Source organism: Fistularia commersonii, chromosome 27, assembly GCF_037954325.1.
Source record: "Fistularia commersonii isolate RoL2024-O1a breed Wild chromosome 27, RoL_Fcom_v1.0, whole genome shotgun sequence".
NCBI lineage: Eukaryota > Metazoa > Chordata > Actinopteri > Syngnathiformes > Fistulariidae > Fistularia > Fistularia commersonii.
In genome coordinates this window covers 2,782,026-2,799,796 of record NC_141310.1, presented here as the reverse complement: position 1 = coordinate 2,799,796, position 17,771 = coordinate 2,782,026, and the positions used below count along the sequence as shown (strand labels likewise).

Sequence of the window (17,771 nt, the reverse complement as noted above, 5' to 3'; positions counted from 1 at the left end):
GAAACGCAATAAATAAAGGATCCAAGACGTCTCAGTAAAAGTACATGTTTAATATAGATAGCAGCAAATTTACAGAAATTAGATCCCCCAAAAGCCAAATGGTTTTTAACAATGTGTTTTGTTTTCCAAGATGGGTTTGTATGAAAGCATTTAGCATGATAAGAAAAGAGAAGATGTGTTTCCCCTAAACAGGTTGTTTACAAGAGGCACATTTTACCTAACGGTATGTTGGGAATATGGAGACTATAAAAGAGCATCAAACAAATCTTGAGTGAACAAGCAGGTTGTGATAGAAACATCACTTTCATACAAAAACTACACAAAATATGTTTCTTCAAACCAACAATTAAATATATTTGCTTTATTATATGAGAAAACACATATCGATCTGGTCTGCACCAACATTGCTGGTCTAGAGTAGACCAGGAATCGCAGCTCCAGTAAACATTCAACCAGGATTTCATGCAAATCTCCACAAAGACATAAAAGCGAGGAGAGAATAGAGAGGAATGAAGGTACAGATCCTTGTCTCACAAAAGAAAGAATACACGTCTGAGAGGGCCATCGGGCAAGAAAGTAGCGTCAATCAAAAACGAGTTTAGGCAGCTCTCAAAAAGAAAATAAATCAGAAAATATTTCAACAGGCATAAATAATAGAAAGAAAAATCTATCTTGGTTTCTCCTTTACGTTGAAAATGGAGAGGCTATATAGAAAAATATATATTCAAAAACTAACAGATCTACATTTACAGTATATTAGCTGCATAGCAGTTTCAAATCTGACTGCATCTACGTTGTTTAACATAAATGCAAATGGATACTTCAGTACAAACAGGCAAGATACATGACGGAAAATTGCACAAACAGGTTCATCAACCACAACCATATTAATCTGGTCACTGTCACTGAAGGCAACTGGGGCACATTTAGAGCCTCGTGGCTTGCAACATTCTAGCTATTGAGGATTAATAATCACCGGTAAGAGCCCGCCAGGTGTTAAAAACAGGCGACGACGGTAAAACTTGTGTCCGCCTTCTACTGCGAAACTCTCCAAAGGCACATGTACAATATCTACAAAGTATCTAAAGTGACATCTTAGGTCAAGTTGAAAAGTTTTGAGAAACCTCTGACAGATTTTGTTGATATCAAATTAACTTTTCATGGAAAAAGCAGGTCTTGTTCTATTGTAAAAAAAAATGCTTGAAGTAAAAATGAGAACTTCCATCATCCTTCCTCCTCTTCCTAAAAAAGAATGTATCGTCCCGACAAGTATAGAAACGTCATTTAAAAAGAAGCGCGGTGCTTCCAGTACAGTCACATTCAGTACTCACAGTGCACTGACGTCAACGCGTTCATGGTTATAATACTGAAATCTGCTGGTCCTATTCCGAAGGATTCCGCCGCTGGAATCTGGTCCTGCTGAGGACTCCAGACCCCTCTGCCCTGGTCATCGCTGACCTTGAGCTATCCCATTGTGTCTAAAAAGGTGTGTGATAATTCACCCACCGCTCCCGTGCAAGGGCAAAGTGGCGTCCGTGCGCCGAAACGCTCGTGTCGTTCATGCTCCACATGGCACTTTCCCAGGTCATTTAAAAAAAAAAAAGGCACTTTCATCGCAAACTCTATGACCTCGATACACAGTTCTGATAAAAAACAACAACAACACACAAATAAATTACATGGTTTGTAGAACTACGGTGCTATAACAAGAGATTTTCTAGTAGTGGAAATAAAAAACAAAAAAACAAGTAAAATCATAAATACTCAACGCCAGATATGTTTCCACCACGCAAGTTGGAGAGATCCAATGACAGAAAAGCTAATTTCCCCCAAAGACAGGTTTCCTTCGGGAGTGGGGTCCCTTTACAAATCACCATCGCTCTGGAGATCACGCTCAGCCATCTTCCACATGTGACTGACGGCTGTTTTGGCGAAAAAAAAAAAATTAACTTTGTTAAAGGATTCTAACAAAATGTAAAGATGACACAAGTAGACTATTTAAGTCAGACCTCTTGTTCACACGTGGTCTCACAGTCAGCCTTGACACCGTTGGTTTTGTTTTTTATCGCAACAGATTGCAGGCAGAAAAGTGTTGTGCGGCGTCACAAAGAACTATGTTTTCCTTCATGTCAAATGGCAATGTCGGGGGGGGAAAGGGTTAAACGTGAAAATTCACAACAGGCCATAAAACTGGCCTGGCGAGCAGGGAATCAGATTTTGGCCCTGAGGTGATGCCGGGATTACATAAAGGAGCTCTGTTTTCTGTATGTTAACACTGACCTGGATGAGAAGCAGTGAATTCGGCCAGAGCCTACAAACGCTAATTTCTCATGAAGGTTCCCTAAATAAACCATTTGGATAAAGGAAACTGGGACACCGGGGGATTGCAGACCTCCTGCAATGGCAATGAGGGGATGGGGGTCATAACATAACCGCTCCTTTCGTCACATCCAAGCATAACGTTGTTGGGTTCTTCTTTGGTCCACGCTCAAAGCCTCCAGCCATTATTGTAGTTTTTAGTGTTAAACTGCCAGAGTACAAAACACATATGGAGCGATAAAATCACAACGGAACTCCAAAACAACGTTCGCGAAAGGCTTTCCTGAGAAAATTACGATTATATATGCGCCGGCCGTGATATCCAGTTGGTTTCTCTCTGGCCCGCTCTCCAACCTGCCACCACCTTCAATGACAATCAGAATCAACAACCGCTAGGAGTGGAAGAAACAAACCAAATTCCAGTTTATGCGTACCTGATGCAGGGTACTGCCATCAAAATGACACCTAGACAAGTCATTATGCTGCTAAAACAAAGTAATAATACGCTACTTTCACATTCTACATCCTCTATTCTATTTCTGTGCAAGAAGTTAAATGAGTCCCCCCCCCCCCAGACGACACACCATTTGGAACATTTAGTTCTTTTTTCCTTAAATTGGCCCAAATTTCACAGCTGCTTTTTAACAGTCAAACAAACATTTAATCTGGGGACAACAAAGACATGACTGGTAATCCCGACTGCTACACTTTTCTTAGGGGGAGCTACAATCTGGCTATGGCAGGGAGCTGTGGCTGAACCTCACCTCCCCGCTAACAACCTTAGCCTCTTTCCAATCACAACACTTCTCTACTTCCCTACGTGACTATCCTTCTCTCCATCCTCTTTCTGCACTGAACTGGGAATGGATACTCGTCATCCTTCCGAACCTTCTCTGTTGCGTCGCGCGCTCGACGCAAACCAGAAACAGGATAACATGAATGAGGAGGACTTCGGAAAACCGCTAACGGGCACGTCTAAGGAAACTTCACAAGTTAGACGAGAAACGACACCACTGAGTTAAGAAAAAGAGAAAAAGGTCAAATGCTCTGGCTTATCTCATTTTGCACATGCCTGTTTTTAGATTATGATGGGAGCATTTAAGGCGGCCAAAGACGGCAGTTCATTGAAAAATAACTCCTTGCAGACCTTCTCTTTTTTGTTTTGGTGGGGAGTGAGACTACCAGGTTCTGCCAGCTTGCGGCACTTCACACTTTGCAACATAAAACCAAATCAGAAACGTGAAGAGGATTTACAGTAGGTCTCACACCTACTGATTTGAATGATGAATTTTGACCGTTTAACAAAAAAAAAAAAAAAAAAACGTGTGACCATGTAGAGGGATCAGTACGAGCGAGTCAAGCTGCTGCTGGACTCCTGCAGGCTGACCAGAAGGTCATCGATCTTCTCCATGTTCTGGGAAGCTGTGATGCCGCTCGGCACGGCCGCTGCCTGCGAGAGCGACTGGCTGAGCAGCGACTGGATGTGGGCCTCGCTCTCCCGCTGGTTCTGACCGGACTGACTGATGGCTATGATCTGGTCCGAAAGCGTGTTCCCCGGAGTGTTCATCAGCTGATCGCATTCTGGGAGAACAGAGGAGGGCGGTCAAAATCGGGGGAAAGCTTTGAAACGACGGCGCCAGCAATACACATCAACATCATGCTAAAGATCTCTACAGGTTTGGTGGGGTTTTGATGTTAAAAAGCTACTTTGTCACAAAAATGGTAAAACAGCTGAAATGATTAAAAACACCCTGACGCAAGGCAGAAGATCGAATTTTGCAGAAACTAAACCAAGCTATCCTAACTTTGAGCCAAAAAAGACCAAGAGCATAATGCATTTTGTCATGATGTTTCACGTTGTTTGCAGATGACACTGTGATCTGTAGCTAAAGTAGGGATTGCGAGAGGTGGAGGGGGAGGTGTGCTCTGGAAAGAAGGGGAATGACACCTTCATGTGTATGAATGAGAGGGACTCAAGTGGAACGGTGGGACTACAGGTAGTGGACAGAAAGAAGGTGGAGGATTTGAAGTACTTTGAATCAACAGTCCAGAGCAATGGAGAGTGGAAAAAGTGTCAGGGTTAAAGTCAGAGCATTGAGGAAAAGTCAGGAAGAAGAGCAGAGATCAAGATGTTGAGGTTCAATTTGGGCGTGACAAGGATGGAATAGGATCAGGAATGAGTCCATCAGAGGGACAGCACATTGTAGATGTTATGGAGAGAAGGTTAGAGAGGCCATACTGAGATGGTTTACAGAGGAGGGATAGTGAGAATAACTGTAGAAGGATGCTGGGGTTGGAAGTGCCAGGTAGGAGGCCAGGAGGACACCCAAAGAGAAGACTTATGGATGTGGTGAAAGTGGACATAAAGTTAGTTGGTGTGAGAGATACAGAGAGTAGGATTTAGATAGTTATTTAGTTCGGGTGCTGTCAATCATCCAATCCAAAGTGACCTTTAAAAGGTGCATTCTAGCTGCTGAACTATCTCCTCAGAAGGGGGAAAGATCTGCTCTTCAATATTTAATCATCTATGCCAGTAGTATGAATGCCAAGGTTCCTCACCGTTCTGCATGCCAAACAGGAAGAGGCCGGGTTGCTGGGGCTGGCTGGGCTGGCTTATGGTGCCGCCGACAGCCGACTGAAAGAGGCTCCCAGGCTGGTGGACTGGCGAAGAGGTGGTGGTCTGGAGATTCGAAACGCCGTTCTGCGAGGCAAATATGGCCGACTGCGTGAGCTCCCGGGCAGCGAGGCCGCCCTGCAGAGAGGCCATGTTGGACTGGGATATGAAGAGGCTCACGGGCTGCTCCTGTCGGCTGCCGGTGCCAGAGCCGAGCTGCATCGGCTGCTGGTCCTGAAAGAGCACTTGCTGTCGTGGATCATTGGGGTTCCCTAGAGCCATGGGTTCGGAGCGATCCTGCTGGCCGACGATGTTGGCCTGGGAAAAAAGAAGGGAGGCGTTCTGGGGCTCTTGGGGAACTAGACTGCTGCTGGTCAGCGGAGGCATCTGGCCCTGGTTGCTGAAGAGGAGGCTGGGGGTCTGGTCGGGCGTTGACAGGGGATTGTTACAGAAAAGAATGTTGGCCTGCTGTTGCTGCTGCTGGCCCGGAGACAGGGCGTTGGCCGACGGATGCTGGGCGATGCTCTGAAACAGCGACGCCTGCTGAGCGGCCTGCGAGAGGGACTGAGGCTGGGAGGGCTGTTCCATCGGGCTTCTTTGCTGGATGGGGGAGAGTTGAGTGGGGGTCTGGAATACGGACTGCGGCTCAGGGGAGGGGGTTTGCAGGGCGTTGAGAAAGGCCAACTGCTGCTGTTGTTGCTGCTGCTGCTGCTGCTGCTGCTGAGAGCTGCTGGGGGTCAGCTGAGCTGCCTGAGGCAAGAAAAGACTCGGGGTCGACGGCTGCTGGTCCGGTGACTGCAGGACCGTCATGGTGTTCTGGAAGAGTGCCGCTTGCACCTGCTCCTGAGTGCGAGAGGCTTTCTGACTATGAAACAGGGCCCCTTGAGGGTCTGGTGTTTCAGTCAAGGGACTGGGATTGTGGAACATCGGCGGTGAGGGGTGGGAGGGTGTCTGCTGGAGGAAGTTGGTCTGAATGGACAGCAAATCATTGGTCTGCTGGAAGAGAGCGGCTTGTTGCTGCTGTTGTTGCTGCTGTTGCTGCTGTTGCTGCTGCTGCTGCTGCTGAGCCTGCTGGAAGAGGGTTCCCTGGTTGGGAACCACCCCCTGCGACGAGCCCGGCTGCTCCGCGCACTGCATCTGAATCTGTGACTGGAACAGCTGCTGTTGAAGATTCTCCAGAACCTGCTGCTGCTGTTGCTGCTGTTGCTGCTGCTGTTGCTGCTGCTGCTGCTGCTGCTGTTGCTGTTGTAGCTGCTGCTGCTGAATTTGCTGTTTTTGGATCTGCTGCTGGTGCTGCATGTGCTGTTGCTGCTGTTTGGCCATAGTGCTGTCGGCCTGGAGCGGGAGGCTACAGAATGCCTTGGCCTTGAGTTGTCTGACGGCCTCCTCCAGCTGAGCCACCTCATCGGAGGGGAACATGGGTAACTGCTGCTGCTGCTGAGGGGCGGGTTCGCCGCAGAGCCTCCCGGAGCTGCCCCCGGCCCTCTCCTGTCCCAGGCCCTCCCTCGGCTCCAGGAGGAACTGGGGCGAGCCTTGCAGGGGCAGGGGGTCTGCAGGTACAGAGAAGGAGCTGGTGGCGGCAATGTCCTGCTTCTGGATCGTGCTCAAGGGCTCGTTATTGGTAAAAACCGCGGTCGGGCCTTTGTCTGTGTCACTTGGAGGCTGCGGCAGGTTGTTTGAGAAAACTCTGTTCTTATTTAGATGAGCTGCAGCCATTTCTGGACTCTGCTGTGTTGGACACAGGTCACATGCCTGATGATAAAACAAAATGAATGGTATGCAATGAACAAACTGCCATCAAATGATTCATCCAGTTCAATATATTCAATAAATACAGAGACATTTAAATGATTACATAGTCAGAATCTCATTCATTCATTCATTCTGTATATTGCAGTCAGGTTCACAGGGAGCCAATCACAGCTGTCATTGGGAGAGGCCGATTTCACAATGTACCAATCACAGGGTTACATATGGAGACATACAACCATCACCCACATGTCCTGGGAATTTCAGGTCCCCAATCAACCTACTGCGTGTTTTTGGACCTACGCAGAAAAGGGGAGAACATGCAAACTACAGGGCCTCTGTGGGGATCAAACCAGAGACCTTCTTACCGTGAGGCAGGAGCACTAACCAATGCGCCACCGCACCGCCCTACTGGGTTATTATTTATTATTCTATTTATTATTCTAAAACTATCTTTAATGCAGTTATAATACATCACCTTAAACACCCCAGATGACTGAAGGTTGCTGGAGACCTCCATTGGTGTGACCTCTTCTCTCTTCACTAGAGGCAATATTGAAGGCATCAAGGCACTATCTAGAACTTTGCCCAGAACAAGGAGAACATTAGATTGGATTCCTTTAAGGTCTTTTGTTTGCACTTTGATTACTTTGATTAGTAAATAATAAAACGCAAAAATTGTGAAAGACTTTTTGAAATCATTATTCAGTCTGAAATGTGCAAATTTGCTATCTGTAACTACGAAGGTATGTGAATGGTCAACTTTACTTTTTTCATCGAATGAGCAAGTCTTCACGGGAGACGGCATCTCTTTCTTCACAGAAATATCGGTTTTTGCTGCAAGAGCGAACAAACCCACTCATCACAATGGTGTAACCACGATGCCCCCAAACACAGCACATCACTGAAAATCTGCTAAATAACAGTTATTAATCTTGTACCGCTGACTGCCTGACCCTTCCGAGCCATAGGTGGTGCTGTTGACCAACAGTAACAAATAAAACTTTGGCAAGGGCCCAGTTCTGTGGCTTCTGGCATGCAAAAATATCTCTGGCAAAATCTAATGACTATTATAAACTAGTGAATGAAGAGCATACCAAATACCTTTTTACTTGCTCTTACATCTCCATTTTATAAAAATAAAAAAGTATGCTTTTGAACGAACCTGGATCAGGAGTGTAGGTAAAAGGCTGCACATCGTGGGACCTCCCGGCGTTGGTGACGACATAGATGCCCACACATATTGCAGAGGTGATAGCCTGGTTCTGGTATGGGGGAACCTTCACGATCAAATGATTCTTCACGTGGTAAAACAAAAGTACAAATGGCAGTTCAGTTTGTGAGTGATGTATGGACGGACCCCAGGGAGAGATTGACACAAATTAGACTGACGATCAAAGCAAATTCCTTTAAGTTGAGCTATGAAAATGAATTAAACGCAACAATAAACATTCAATAGTCATGAGGTTGACTCATGACACAAGTGACATCAAGTGTTTTCAAAAGACAGCTAAGTGAGTCCAAGAGTATAAATACGACACTGATATTCCATGCAGCCCGATGTAGATTATCTGGTAAAAATCATATTTGCCGATACAAATTATGTTAGTTTGTGTTGTGTAGATTTTAACTGTCAAAAAACGCATGATAAATGAACATGACGGGTGGTGCCGAAGGGGGAATAGTTTAGCCGGCTGCTATCGTAATCCTGGATATGTGATTAGACTGTGATTGGCTAAAATCCAACATCACACAACACAAATTACAAAATGTTGGATTTTGGCCAGTCACAGTCCAATCACATATCCAGATCTAAGATAGCAACCAGCTAAACTATTCCTCAAGCGGCATGCTAACTGACCACTTGTAGCTTAACATGTCAAATGCTAATGGGGTATTTTGCAGGGAAATTGTATTATATTCCTTTATTGTACATGATGCAATTAACGTCAGAGTAACAATGCAAATCAAGTGTTAGTATTATGTGAAATCTGCCTCTTAGGGAAATCCAATGCAGTCTTTGCTTCTGAGTTTTGTTTGGATTTCACCCGCCACCATCCGTCTGAATATAAGCAGTTCATATGTTTCAGTGACTTTTGCAGGAACTGACGCTGGCTGAAAATTAACAGGTTTTAATGTCAACAACCTGTGACATCAGATCACGTTGCCCTCCTGTCAACACATTCTGTCAAGGCTGGCTTAGCACCTGAGATTCTATGCGGACAGCTGCGGCACTTTAATGCAGCGCTGTGCCACTGGTGCAGGAACTCAACATAAAAATAGGTATCCTGTATGGAAAAATGGTCGTGCCACATTTGACACTGGCCACATCCTCTATGCTGAAGCTGCCGCTATGGCATTGGAGTAACACTAGCTGTAGTTGACTCCAACACCTTGGCCTTCCATTTAGGATCCTAGTCCCACACAAACATAGGTGATGAGTCCTGCTCTAAATGCTCAACGTAAAACTACCGGCTACGAAATCTGATAAATGTAAACAAAAACCCAAATTCAAGACTTGACATGATGTCTTTTGTAATTCCAGGATTTGATTGACATTTACAGCATGCGATCCCAGTGTATTTGACCATAAAGTTTTCCAAAAGGGGGGATTTATGAAAAGAGCCTCTCCTAAATAATACACTCCTGTTTGCCAACGTAAACTAGAATTCTCATCTTCGCTGCTGTGCTATGTTTCATAATCCTGTACATACAAAGTCAAGTGAAGATATTAACTGTATATTAATTGCTGATTACCAAGTTAGCATATTCTTGTGAATTCTGTTTAAATAACCAAACAGGACTTTTGAGGCACGAAACAGCGTAGCCTCTAAATGGCATGTAATTAGGTCAGAATACAATGAGGCTACTCAAACCATTTAACAGGCGGTCATTTAAGATGATTACATCTAAATCCTCATACAAATCCAAAATGGCTGTTTGTGTCTCGCTCAGTACCGATTGGCACCACTGGCTCAGTGCAAAAACAGCAGCGAGAACGACGGAGGTGTACCTGGTGAAACAGCTCCATGTCGATTTCTGCCTCCGCCTTCCAGGATTTCTCATCTGCAACGATGACAATGGGATGAATTTTGTCAGTGTTTCGTATTGAAATGCAACGTATTCAAGGGAAAACATCTGTCCGTCTTACCAGAGACGTTCTCGTGGAATATGACTTTGGTGTCCTTCAGGAAATTCTTGCCGATGATGAAGACCTCTTCTCCTCCCCTTACCGAGCAACTGTGTATAGACTTCTTCAGGATTTCAGGAACCCCCGCAGGCTGGGCTTGAGACGGACAAGAGGCACAAACTATTTAAAAAAGGGCTTTATTTATTTTTAACAAAATATTTTTCTTACGGTGACAACGAACCATAAAAAAAAAAACAAAAAAAAACATTTTAATTTAATAACAACCTTAACTGGAGTCTCAGTAATATTCTCATTTTGCGTCTTTATATCCAACCCAGACTATATTTGTGTGATTTTGCTATTTCTATTAAGACTAAAAAAAAAAAATAAAAATTTTTTTACAGTGTGACAGGAAACACTGTGTTCCAGCTGGCTCCTGTTTGACACATCTAATTTGTACAGAGTGACAGTTTGTATCAATAATAACAACAAATACAGTGTGTGAGGTTTTCCCATGTTGGCTATACTGGACGCTTTTGACTGCAGGGCTCAGAAAACCACACCCCTTTCCCAAGACCTTCCATGAACATTTTCAATAACCGCACAACACGCGCACACACACAAACACACACACACACACACGCACACACACACACACACACACACACGCACGCACGCACACACACACACACACACACACTGGAGGATTACTCTTGATATTGTATTTTAGAGCAGTGTTTTCCTGGGTTGTGTGTTTGCTTTGTAAAAACAACAGAAGTATACACATGTGCACACACACACATACACACACACATACACACACACACACACACACACACAAACACACACCTTGGGTGCTTTGTGTTATCCACCTATATTTTCTCCGCTGTGTCTCTCAAAGCTCCTCTTCTTAGAGCACTTTCACTGAAACTTTTTCCCGTGGCCCTGAGCGTCTTTCCTGTTTTCGAAACCGGCCACGCCCTCGTAATGTTCGCTTTTTCACATATTGCAGCCGTACGAACAGATCACTCGGCATTGTCTCGAAACGCCGGCATCAAACGACAAAAGTCTTCTGGCTCGGGGCGATATTAAACTATAGAGACGGGGGCCTCCCTTAAAAAGGAGAGAACAGCTTTGTCACTTGTAGCTAAGTGGGTCACAGGTCAGCTTTTCAATATATGTGTCTGTTGAATGTTAATACTTGTTTTACAAATGTTTTATCAGTCTGCACCACTGCAGTGCTATATTCACAAAGATCTCATACTGAGCTCATATTGAACACTTACTGCACAGGATTGGACATGACGGGGTTTGCAAGGTGAGCACCGAGCTGTCCGGGCGGGGAATGTTGACCCGGAACACCAGCCTGGCGCGCGTGCTCTTCTTTTTCGAACCAGCCACGCCAATGCGGGCCTCCACGTCGGCGTTGCGGAGCTTCAAAATCCCCACACAGTCCACTCTGCAGTGAGAGAGACGACGTCAGGTCAGAGAACTCGTGTGTTGAGGACAGATTAGTTTGCCAGCCTGGTTGACCGTCTTGTTATCTGTGTGTTCCTGTCCTCACCAGCATGATATAAACATCCAGGGGCTAAACATGCTTTTTAACCAAAGTCCACAATTCTTACTTTAATTAGCAAAAACAAATGCCACAGAACTAACAGGATAATATCAAGACACTTATTATTCAATTAATCAACTTTACTGTGGCATTACAGTCTTCTGCAATAATGCTTTTTTTGGCTGCTGATGAGTCTTTGCCAAACTCTTCACTGTCCATGAGTCTGGACATATAACCAGTAATTGTCACTTGTCACTTTCTGAATATAATTGCCAAGTCAATTTTTGACCAAATTTGACAATTCCTTTTTCTCAATTTGACAACTCCTTTGTGAATATATGGCTGATGTGCCTTCTGAAAAACTTGAAAAAAATGACTTGTGCAATTATTCTGAGAAGACGATGATATTAACTAGTGCGTTGCCATGTAAGAGCAAATTATGTTGCCCAGTCTCGATTAAACAGCTGATTTTTGAAACACCTAACAAATAACAAATGGACGTGGACTCGAAGTACATACGCCAGCGTCATGTTAGTGCTCGGGTCCAGGGACACCTCGATGACGGTGGTGCCGTCAATGTCCACCTCCTTGCAGGCCGTGGTGTTGCGGCCCGTCACCCTGCAGGCTTGGTAAAACCCGTGTGGCTTGACACGCCCGCTGTCGTTTCCAACAAACACTTGCAGGGTCACCGGCTCACTCACCCCCTCCAGCTGAAAATGATAACAAAATAGAGAAAATTAAAATAAATAGGTAGACAATTTGTAGAAGCTGTAGGTAGTAATTAGAGTCATTGATTTCTGGCGCCTCTTCATCAAACACATATGCCTTTTTTTGTCTAGTTGCTGACGGGCCGAGATGACAGGTTGACAAAACACCACTTTGTTGGTGATCTTTCCTCCAAAGGCTGATTTAGAGATCAAAAATGCAGTTTTGTGAGAAACTTAATGGATTTAATCGCCTCTGAAAATAAAAATGAACCATTTCCCACAGTGCACAGTAGTGCACACTACAGTAACAGAGCCAACATGGTTGATGTTACAGCTTCACTCCATTCACTCCAAACGTCATGATAAACTATTTGATGAAAACCTAAAGTCACGCATTTTAACCTCTGGACATGAAGCAATCACAGAGATATCCATTACGCAGCGAAACGGTCAAAACCCAGAATAGGCAGAGGTCACGGCGTCAGGGGTTGGGTGGTGTTGGCTTACCTTCACGGCGGGGAAGCCCTGCTGGGTGCGGTCCTTCACTGACCCTCTGCTGCCTTCGGTCAGGTAGCGGGCTCGGTGCTGGGTCTCGGGCTGCACGATGATCTTCAGCTCCTTACCCTCGCTTTTCTGAGGGTACTGCACCAAGAGAGTCCCCCCTTTTTGGTGGGTCGTCTGGGGATCATCTTGAGAGCTGCGGCACAGGTGAGGGTAGAGAGGAGGACAAAAACACCTTGAAATCCAGTGTTCCCAACAAAACAAAATGACACAACCTAAATCTTTCTTCATTATTAGAGCATGTAGGGTTAACTTTAGAGTATTGACAACTAATGGTTAAATATCCCTCTTGCTGAAAGCTCTTCTCGGGTCTATTAACAACCGACGGTATAAATGATCTACAGTTGCCATGGTGCACTGAGCAATGCGGAGTTTAGAGGCCCTTTATCAACCGAGCATATTCTATCCCCGGCTCTTAAAGCGTTCAGAGTTATCTGTTTATTTAATCTGCACTGCTTATCCTAGGTCTTTGAGAGAGGCTCTGTGATTCACTCTGGCTGACCATTGTTTGTACTTCGGTATCCTCCGCCCCCCCCACCCTTACCCTCTGATCTAACCGCTCTTCTTCAGTCAGGATGGTGGGAAAATTAGAGGCAGAGTAATCTGCTGAAGATCTCCATCTGCTGCCCAGTATGTAATTTCCTAAAACCTGCTCTTACAATCAACGGGGATTGTTGCATGCTATTGTTCTGGGGGGTGGTAATGAAAAGAAAACGGTCCGTTAAAATAAATTCAAAGCAGACATTCGTAGCCTCATTAATTAAAGGTAAAGTCAACACATTTCAACCTAAACAATACAAGTTTGACAACCCCTTCCAAGAAAAGGCTTTAAGATACACTCAGAATCAAAGAATCGCAGAGCGAAGCGGCAACACCCTGCTTTAAAAATATTTTCTTTCTAAACTAAAATCCCGCTTCGAACACCATAATCCCAAAGCATATAAAAAATCTTATTTCCAAATGGTCAACACATTGCAGACCTGGCTTTTTGTGCAGTCTTGTTGTCGGGGCCGAGCTGTGACAAGACGAAGTGTGGGCCCTTGGCGCTGTCGGCGTCGAACACATCCATGCTGGCTCCCTCTGCCGGCACCGACTTGGGCCCGGGCCTTTGCCGAGGGGTGCGTTTGCGGGACTTGCGGGGAACCTCCGTGTTGTCATTGTAAGACACCGTGCTCATGATGCTGAAGTTGGAGAGGGAGTCGTCCATCCAGATACTGTTACTTTGCTCCGAATCCAGCCCCGTCTCTTCCTGGCACGACATCCGACTATCGTCGAACAGGTCTTGCGGGGGCGGAGAGATATTCAGCACGGTGCGGCGCTTTGACGGGGTCAATTGGTGATGCGGCTGGACCTCCTGGCTTGCGATGCCCCTTCCTCCCCCGAGGTCGCCCGTGCCCCTACAGTTCCCCACGCCACCGCTGTTGCCGCCCCCGCCTTCGGCGCCGACAACCTCTGGCACAACTCTGCAACACCGGTTGTCCTCCGGGTCAACATTCCCGCAGTAAACTGGGTTCTGGTCACTCGCTGAACAACTGGAATGCTTGTTGGAGCTGGAAGAGGTGGAAAAAGCACTGCGGGGGCCTTCCATGGTCATAGAAGAGGATATGGCATCTACAGTGCAGATAATTAGACAGTTAATAAGGGCATCTCAACTCGGATTGGCTAACAGTCCCTTTAAGCGGCTGATTTTTTTTTTTTAACTCGTTTACATTTTTGATATCTTTGTCAGTTTAAATTATTGAACCTGGTGTGTGCATCGAGATATGACCGCACGCTTGTCCGTCTCATCACGTAAGGTTAACCGTCAATCACGGTTGAGGCGATTTAACTAACACGCTTATAAAGGCCGAATGTTAGATGTGCACTACGACGCATCTACAGATAATTCTGGAGGAAGCAGCACATCCAGACTCGCGGATCATGTTTGGTCAGCATGATGTGAGGAGGTTACTTTGGATGCTCTGCAAAATTTTAGGACTCCAAAGCAACGACTGCTGTTTACTCATACTACTGTGGACATTGATTTCAAAAAGGGGTTTAGACAGATCATGATCAGGGGATATTTTTGTTTCGATAAGATTATCATCAGAATACTTTTATCCAAATCAAATTTTAGCAACAAGAAGATGGATGTGTAACATGTTATATACTTACTAAGGTGAGTGTTCTATTCGTTTTATAAGAAAAAAAAATCATATTCACTGCAGCTACAGGAGCAGAGGGTGGGTGGGGTTGGGGGTGGGGGGGACATGTTTCTGGTTCAAATCAAAAAGGGAGACAGACATAATCGACATATCAAATAGCACGTGGCCCTCTATTCTGAATCTGTGGTGCTGAACATACCGATGATCTTTTTACTGTGTTAAGTATTAAAGAATAGTTTGGGAGATACTGAAAAAAGGGCACCAAAAAATTAGGGATGACCAGTGAATGCTCTAAAATAAGTAAAACATATTTTAAGAAAATAAATAATAATTTGTTTTCATTAACTGTCTGGGGAAAAAAAAGGTCAAATGGAAAAGGAAGGTCTTGTGCTGATATGTAAAAGGTGATGCATGCCAATTATTGGAGCTGCCATTTTATTTATTTTTTCAATTTAATTAGTTTCCTTTTTTTTTGCTATTTAGGTTCAGAAAATGTTGTTGGGACTGAACGTAGCCACATAGACAAAATAAACAAGCTTCTGACCTATGAAGCAGAGAACTGCAGACCATTTTATATGCAGACACTCCCTGCTTCAGAGGCAACTTCCTGGAATAAAAATGAGACAGCGGATGAGCAATAAGAGCTGAACAGTAAAAATTTATTCAGATTTTTTTTCTTTTCTTTTTTTTTTTCTTTTCTTCTTTTTAAAAAAAAAAAAAAACACAGGATATTTTGGCGGGGAAAAAATATTGCTCCAGCATGCTGACATACATTGTAATTAAAAAAAAAAAGGCATTCAGGTAGTGACACTGTGCTAGATGAAAAGTGGGGAAGAGTGTGGTTAAATGGAAGGTTGCAAAGGGGTTAGGCTGCCGTCGACATTCTGAATCACTTTCCGACTCATTAGTTTGTAAAACACACAGTTGAAAAGGGGGAGAGGCAGAGAAAACGTGTGAGGGGAGAGAAGAAACACACGGTATCACGAGCCAGCGAACACAAACTGTCATCACTGTGAAAACAACTGCAACGAGAAACACACATTGTTAGCGTTCTGCTTATGTTGCGTGAAACAGGGGGACGGTCTCGTGGAAACTTCAACGTATACCTCCATACACAGAGTCTACATGGCCAGTTGCGCATCCATGGGGAGAGCATTATGGGATGCCCAAACTGAATAACTAACTCCAGTCTCGACATGAAAGATGACAGACCAACAATTTCATGTATGTAAAAAGCCATATGCATTGTTAACATGAGACGACATGCATCGCTTTTATGACCGGTGACTTTGACACGTCAGAGCCGAACAAGCAAAAGGTAACACTTTCGTGCGTGGAAGCTTGAAAAGCATTTTACTGGGGTCGCTGAGGAATTAAGTAAGAAGTCTGATTCTGCTGCCTGAAACTGAGGCGATATTATATCGTTATTAGTCCTTCTTGCAGAATCATAGTCTAAGAAAGAGTGACTAACCACCTCATAAGAGGTTTGAATGTTTGTACACGAAACTAGTAACTATTGTTGTTGTACATTTACAGAAAAGAAAGACAAACAGCCAGTTTGTGCTGCCATGATGTCGAATTGTGTCGACAGAAACACACATACCAAGGTTGAGGGAGGGGGCTTTCACAGCGGTCTTATGCAGACCATTGTGTTTGTGGTGATTTGGGGAGAAAGAAATCCCTCTCAGAAGTTGATAAAAAAAAGGAAATGTGAAAGCCTTGGAGCGGCGGGCCGGTGCCAAGTGGAAGGGAGCCAACGTTGTTAACGGTTAGCGGTTGTCGACCGACGTTCAAAACAAGGGGAGCTGCAGGTGTCGGTAGGGACTGGACACACACTGTCTATTAGATTAGAGGGTGCTGAGAGTTTGATGTTTAGCAGCAAAGACACTGATCTACGGTGCAGTCCCACGCCTTGACGACGAGACAGAGAACAGGCTCATTAGACTGGAACATCGAAGAATGTGCGGAATAATCATTGCTAGACCTCTTACATTTAGAACCAACAAAAACCCAAGGTATTATGGCTGGAATTTGGGTCCTTATGGATCATTCCTGCTCACTTCCTGCTCGGGTGGGAATAGAAACCTTGTCTCTTTACGATGTGTCTCGAGTGACCCCACGAGAATAGATCTCACTTCCTGTATAAAAATTAACACGCACATATTCATTTTGTATACATTCCTAAAGGAAATAATAGGCCAGACGTTGTTCACTCACCTATCGGTCTAACTGGGCGGGGATTAAACGTAGCGGCCAAATTGTGTTCATGTTTTGCTACAGATTGTGTTTGAGTGAAACTAGTTCAAATAAGAGACCGGGTGTACTTCTCGGTGTTCTGTGTTCTGTCACCAAAAATGTTTGATATGCACAAAAAATATCAGCGGGCTAACGTGTACAGTGTAATCTTCATTGTGAGTCTATACAATGAATGAAAGTGGCGGATTTCAATTTTGCATCTTGACTCCGACAGAATCTGACGGCTGCGCAGCTTCACACGGGCACAGTCAGACAGAGATTAGCAAGGAGACAAGAGCAAATGTCACAATGGTTGCAATAATTGAGATTGTTAAACTCAAAGGAGGGCTGCAGCGTGCTGTGCTGAAAGCAAAAACAAATGAATGCCCATATTCAATTGATGGCCTGGAAGTTTTGACAGAATTGTAGTTAGACCTACGCGTGTGCGTCATGTGGTATTAGTATTTTAAAACCTGGTGGATTCACGAGTGAAAACATGCATATGAAAGCCATGTGGAGTGTTTGGCGGGCGTGTCTGATTACTCTTAAGCGAAGCGGGCCACCCATTCCGAGGCTACCCTTCCATAGCCGCTTTCGCACTTTGAGGAACTTTATGCAGTTCCTCTAGTCTTTTCAAGAACGAGGCCGTTCTTCATGCACTCTGGCAGCAGAGGAACCAGGGACCATGCACCTCAGTTCCTGGAATAATTTGAGCTCCTACTCTGAGGCAGCGTCTTTTTACGGTTCCATAGGA

At 44.8% G+C, this 17,771-nt stretch overlaps 1 protein-coding gene across 2 annotated transcripts in view; it reads right to left on the bottom strand.

Annotated features, from left to right (window-relative positions):
- Positions 1-34: 34 nt before the first annotated feature.
- Positions 35-17,771, bottom strand: part of nfat5b (nuclear factor of activated T cells 5b) — a 34,044-nt gene continuing 16,307 nt past the window's right edge. Inside the window, exons 1-12 of one of the 2 annotated variants that reach the window (XM_086175290.1) lie at positions 15,327-15,542; positions 13,619-14,249; positions 12,585-12,774; positions 11,890-12,080; positions 11,099-11,271; positions 9,834-9,968; positions 9,696-9,748; positions 7,848-7,980; positions 7,451-7,519; positions 7,161-7,264; positions 4,879-6,685; positions 35-3,900 (exon numbers count right to left, since the gene is read on the bottom strand). In XM_086175290.1, coding sequence (XP_086031416.1) covers positions 3,662-3,900; positions 4,879-6,685; positions 7,161-7,264; positions 7,451-7,519; positions 7,848-7,980; positions 9,696-9,748; positions 9,834-9,968; positions 11,099-11,271; positions 11,890-12,080; positions 12,585-12,774; positions 13,619-14,232 — 3,708 coding nt within the window. In that variant the 5' untranslated portion in view covers positions 14,233-14,249; positions 15,327-15,542 and the 3' untranslated portion in view covers positions 35-3,661. Of the gene's footprint in view, positions 3,901-4,878; positions 6,686-7,160; positions 7,265-7,450; positions 7,520-7,847; positions 7,981-9,695; positions 9,749-9,833; positions 9,969-11,098; positions 11,272-11,889; positions 12,081-12,584; positions 12,775-13,618; positions 14,250-15,326; positions 15,543-17,771 lie in introns of those variants that run through there. The other variant, XM_086175289.1, reaches the window with a different exon arrangement.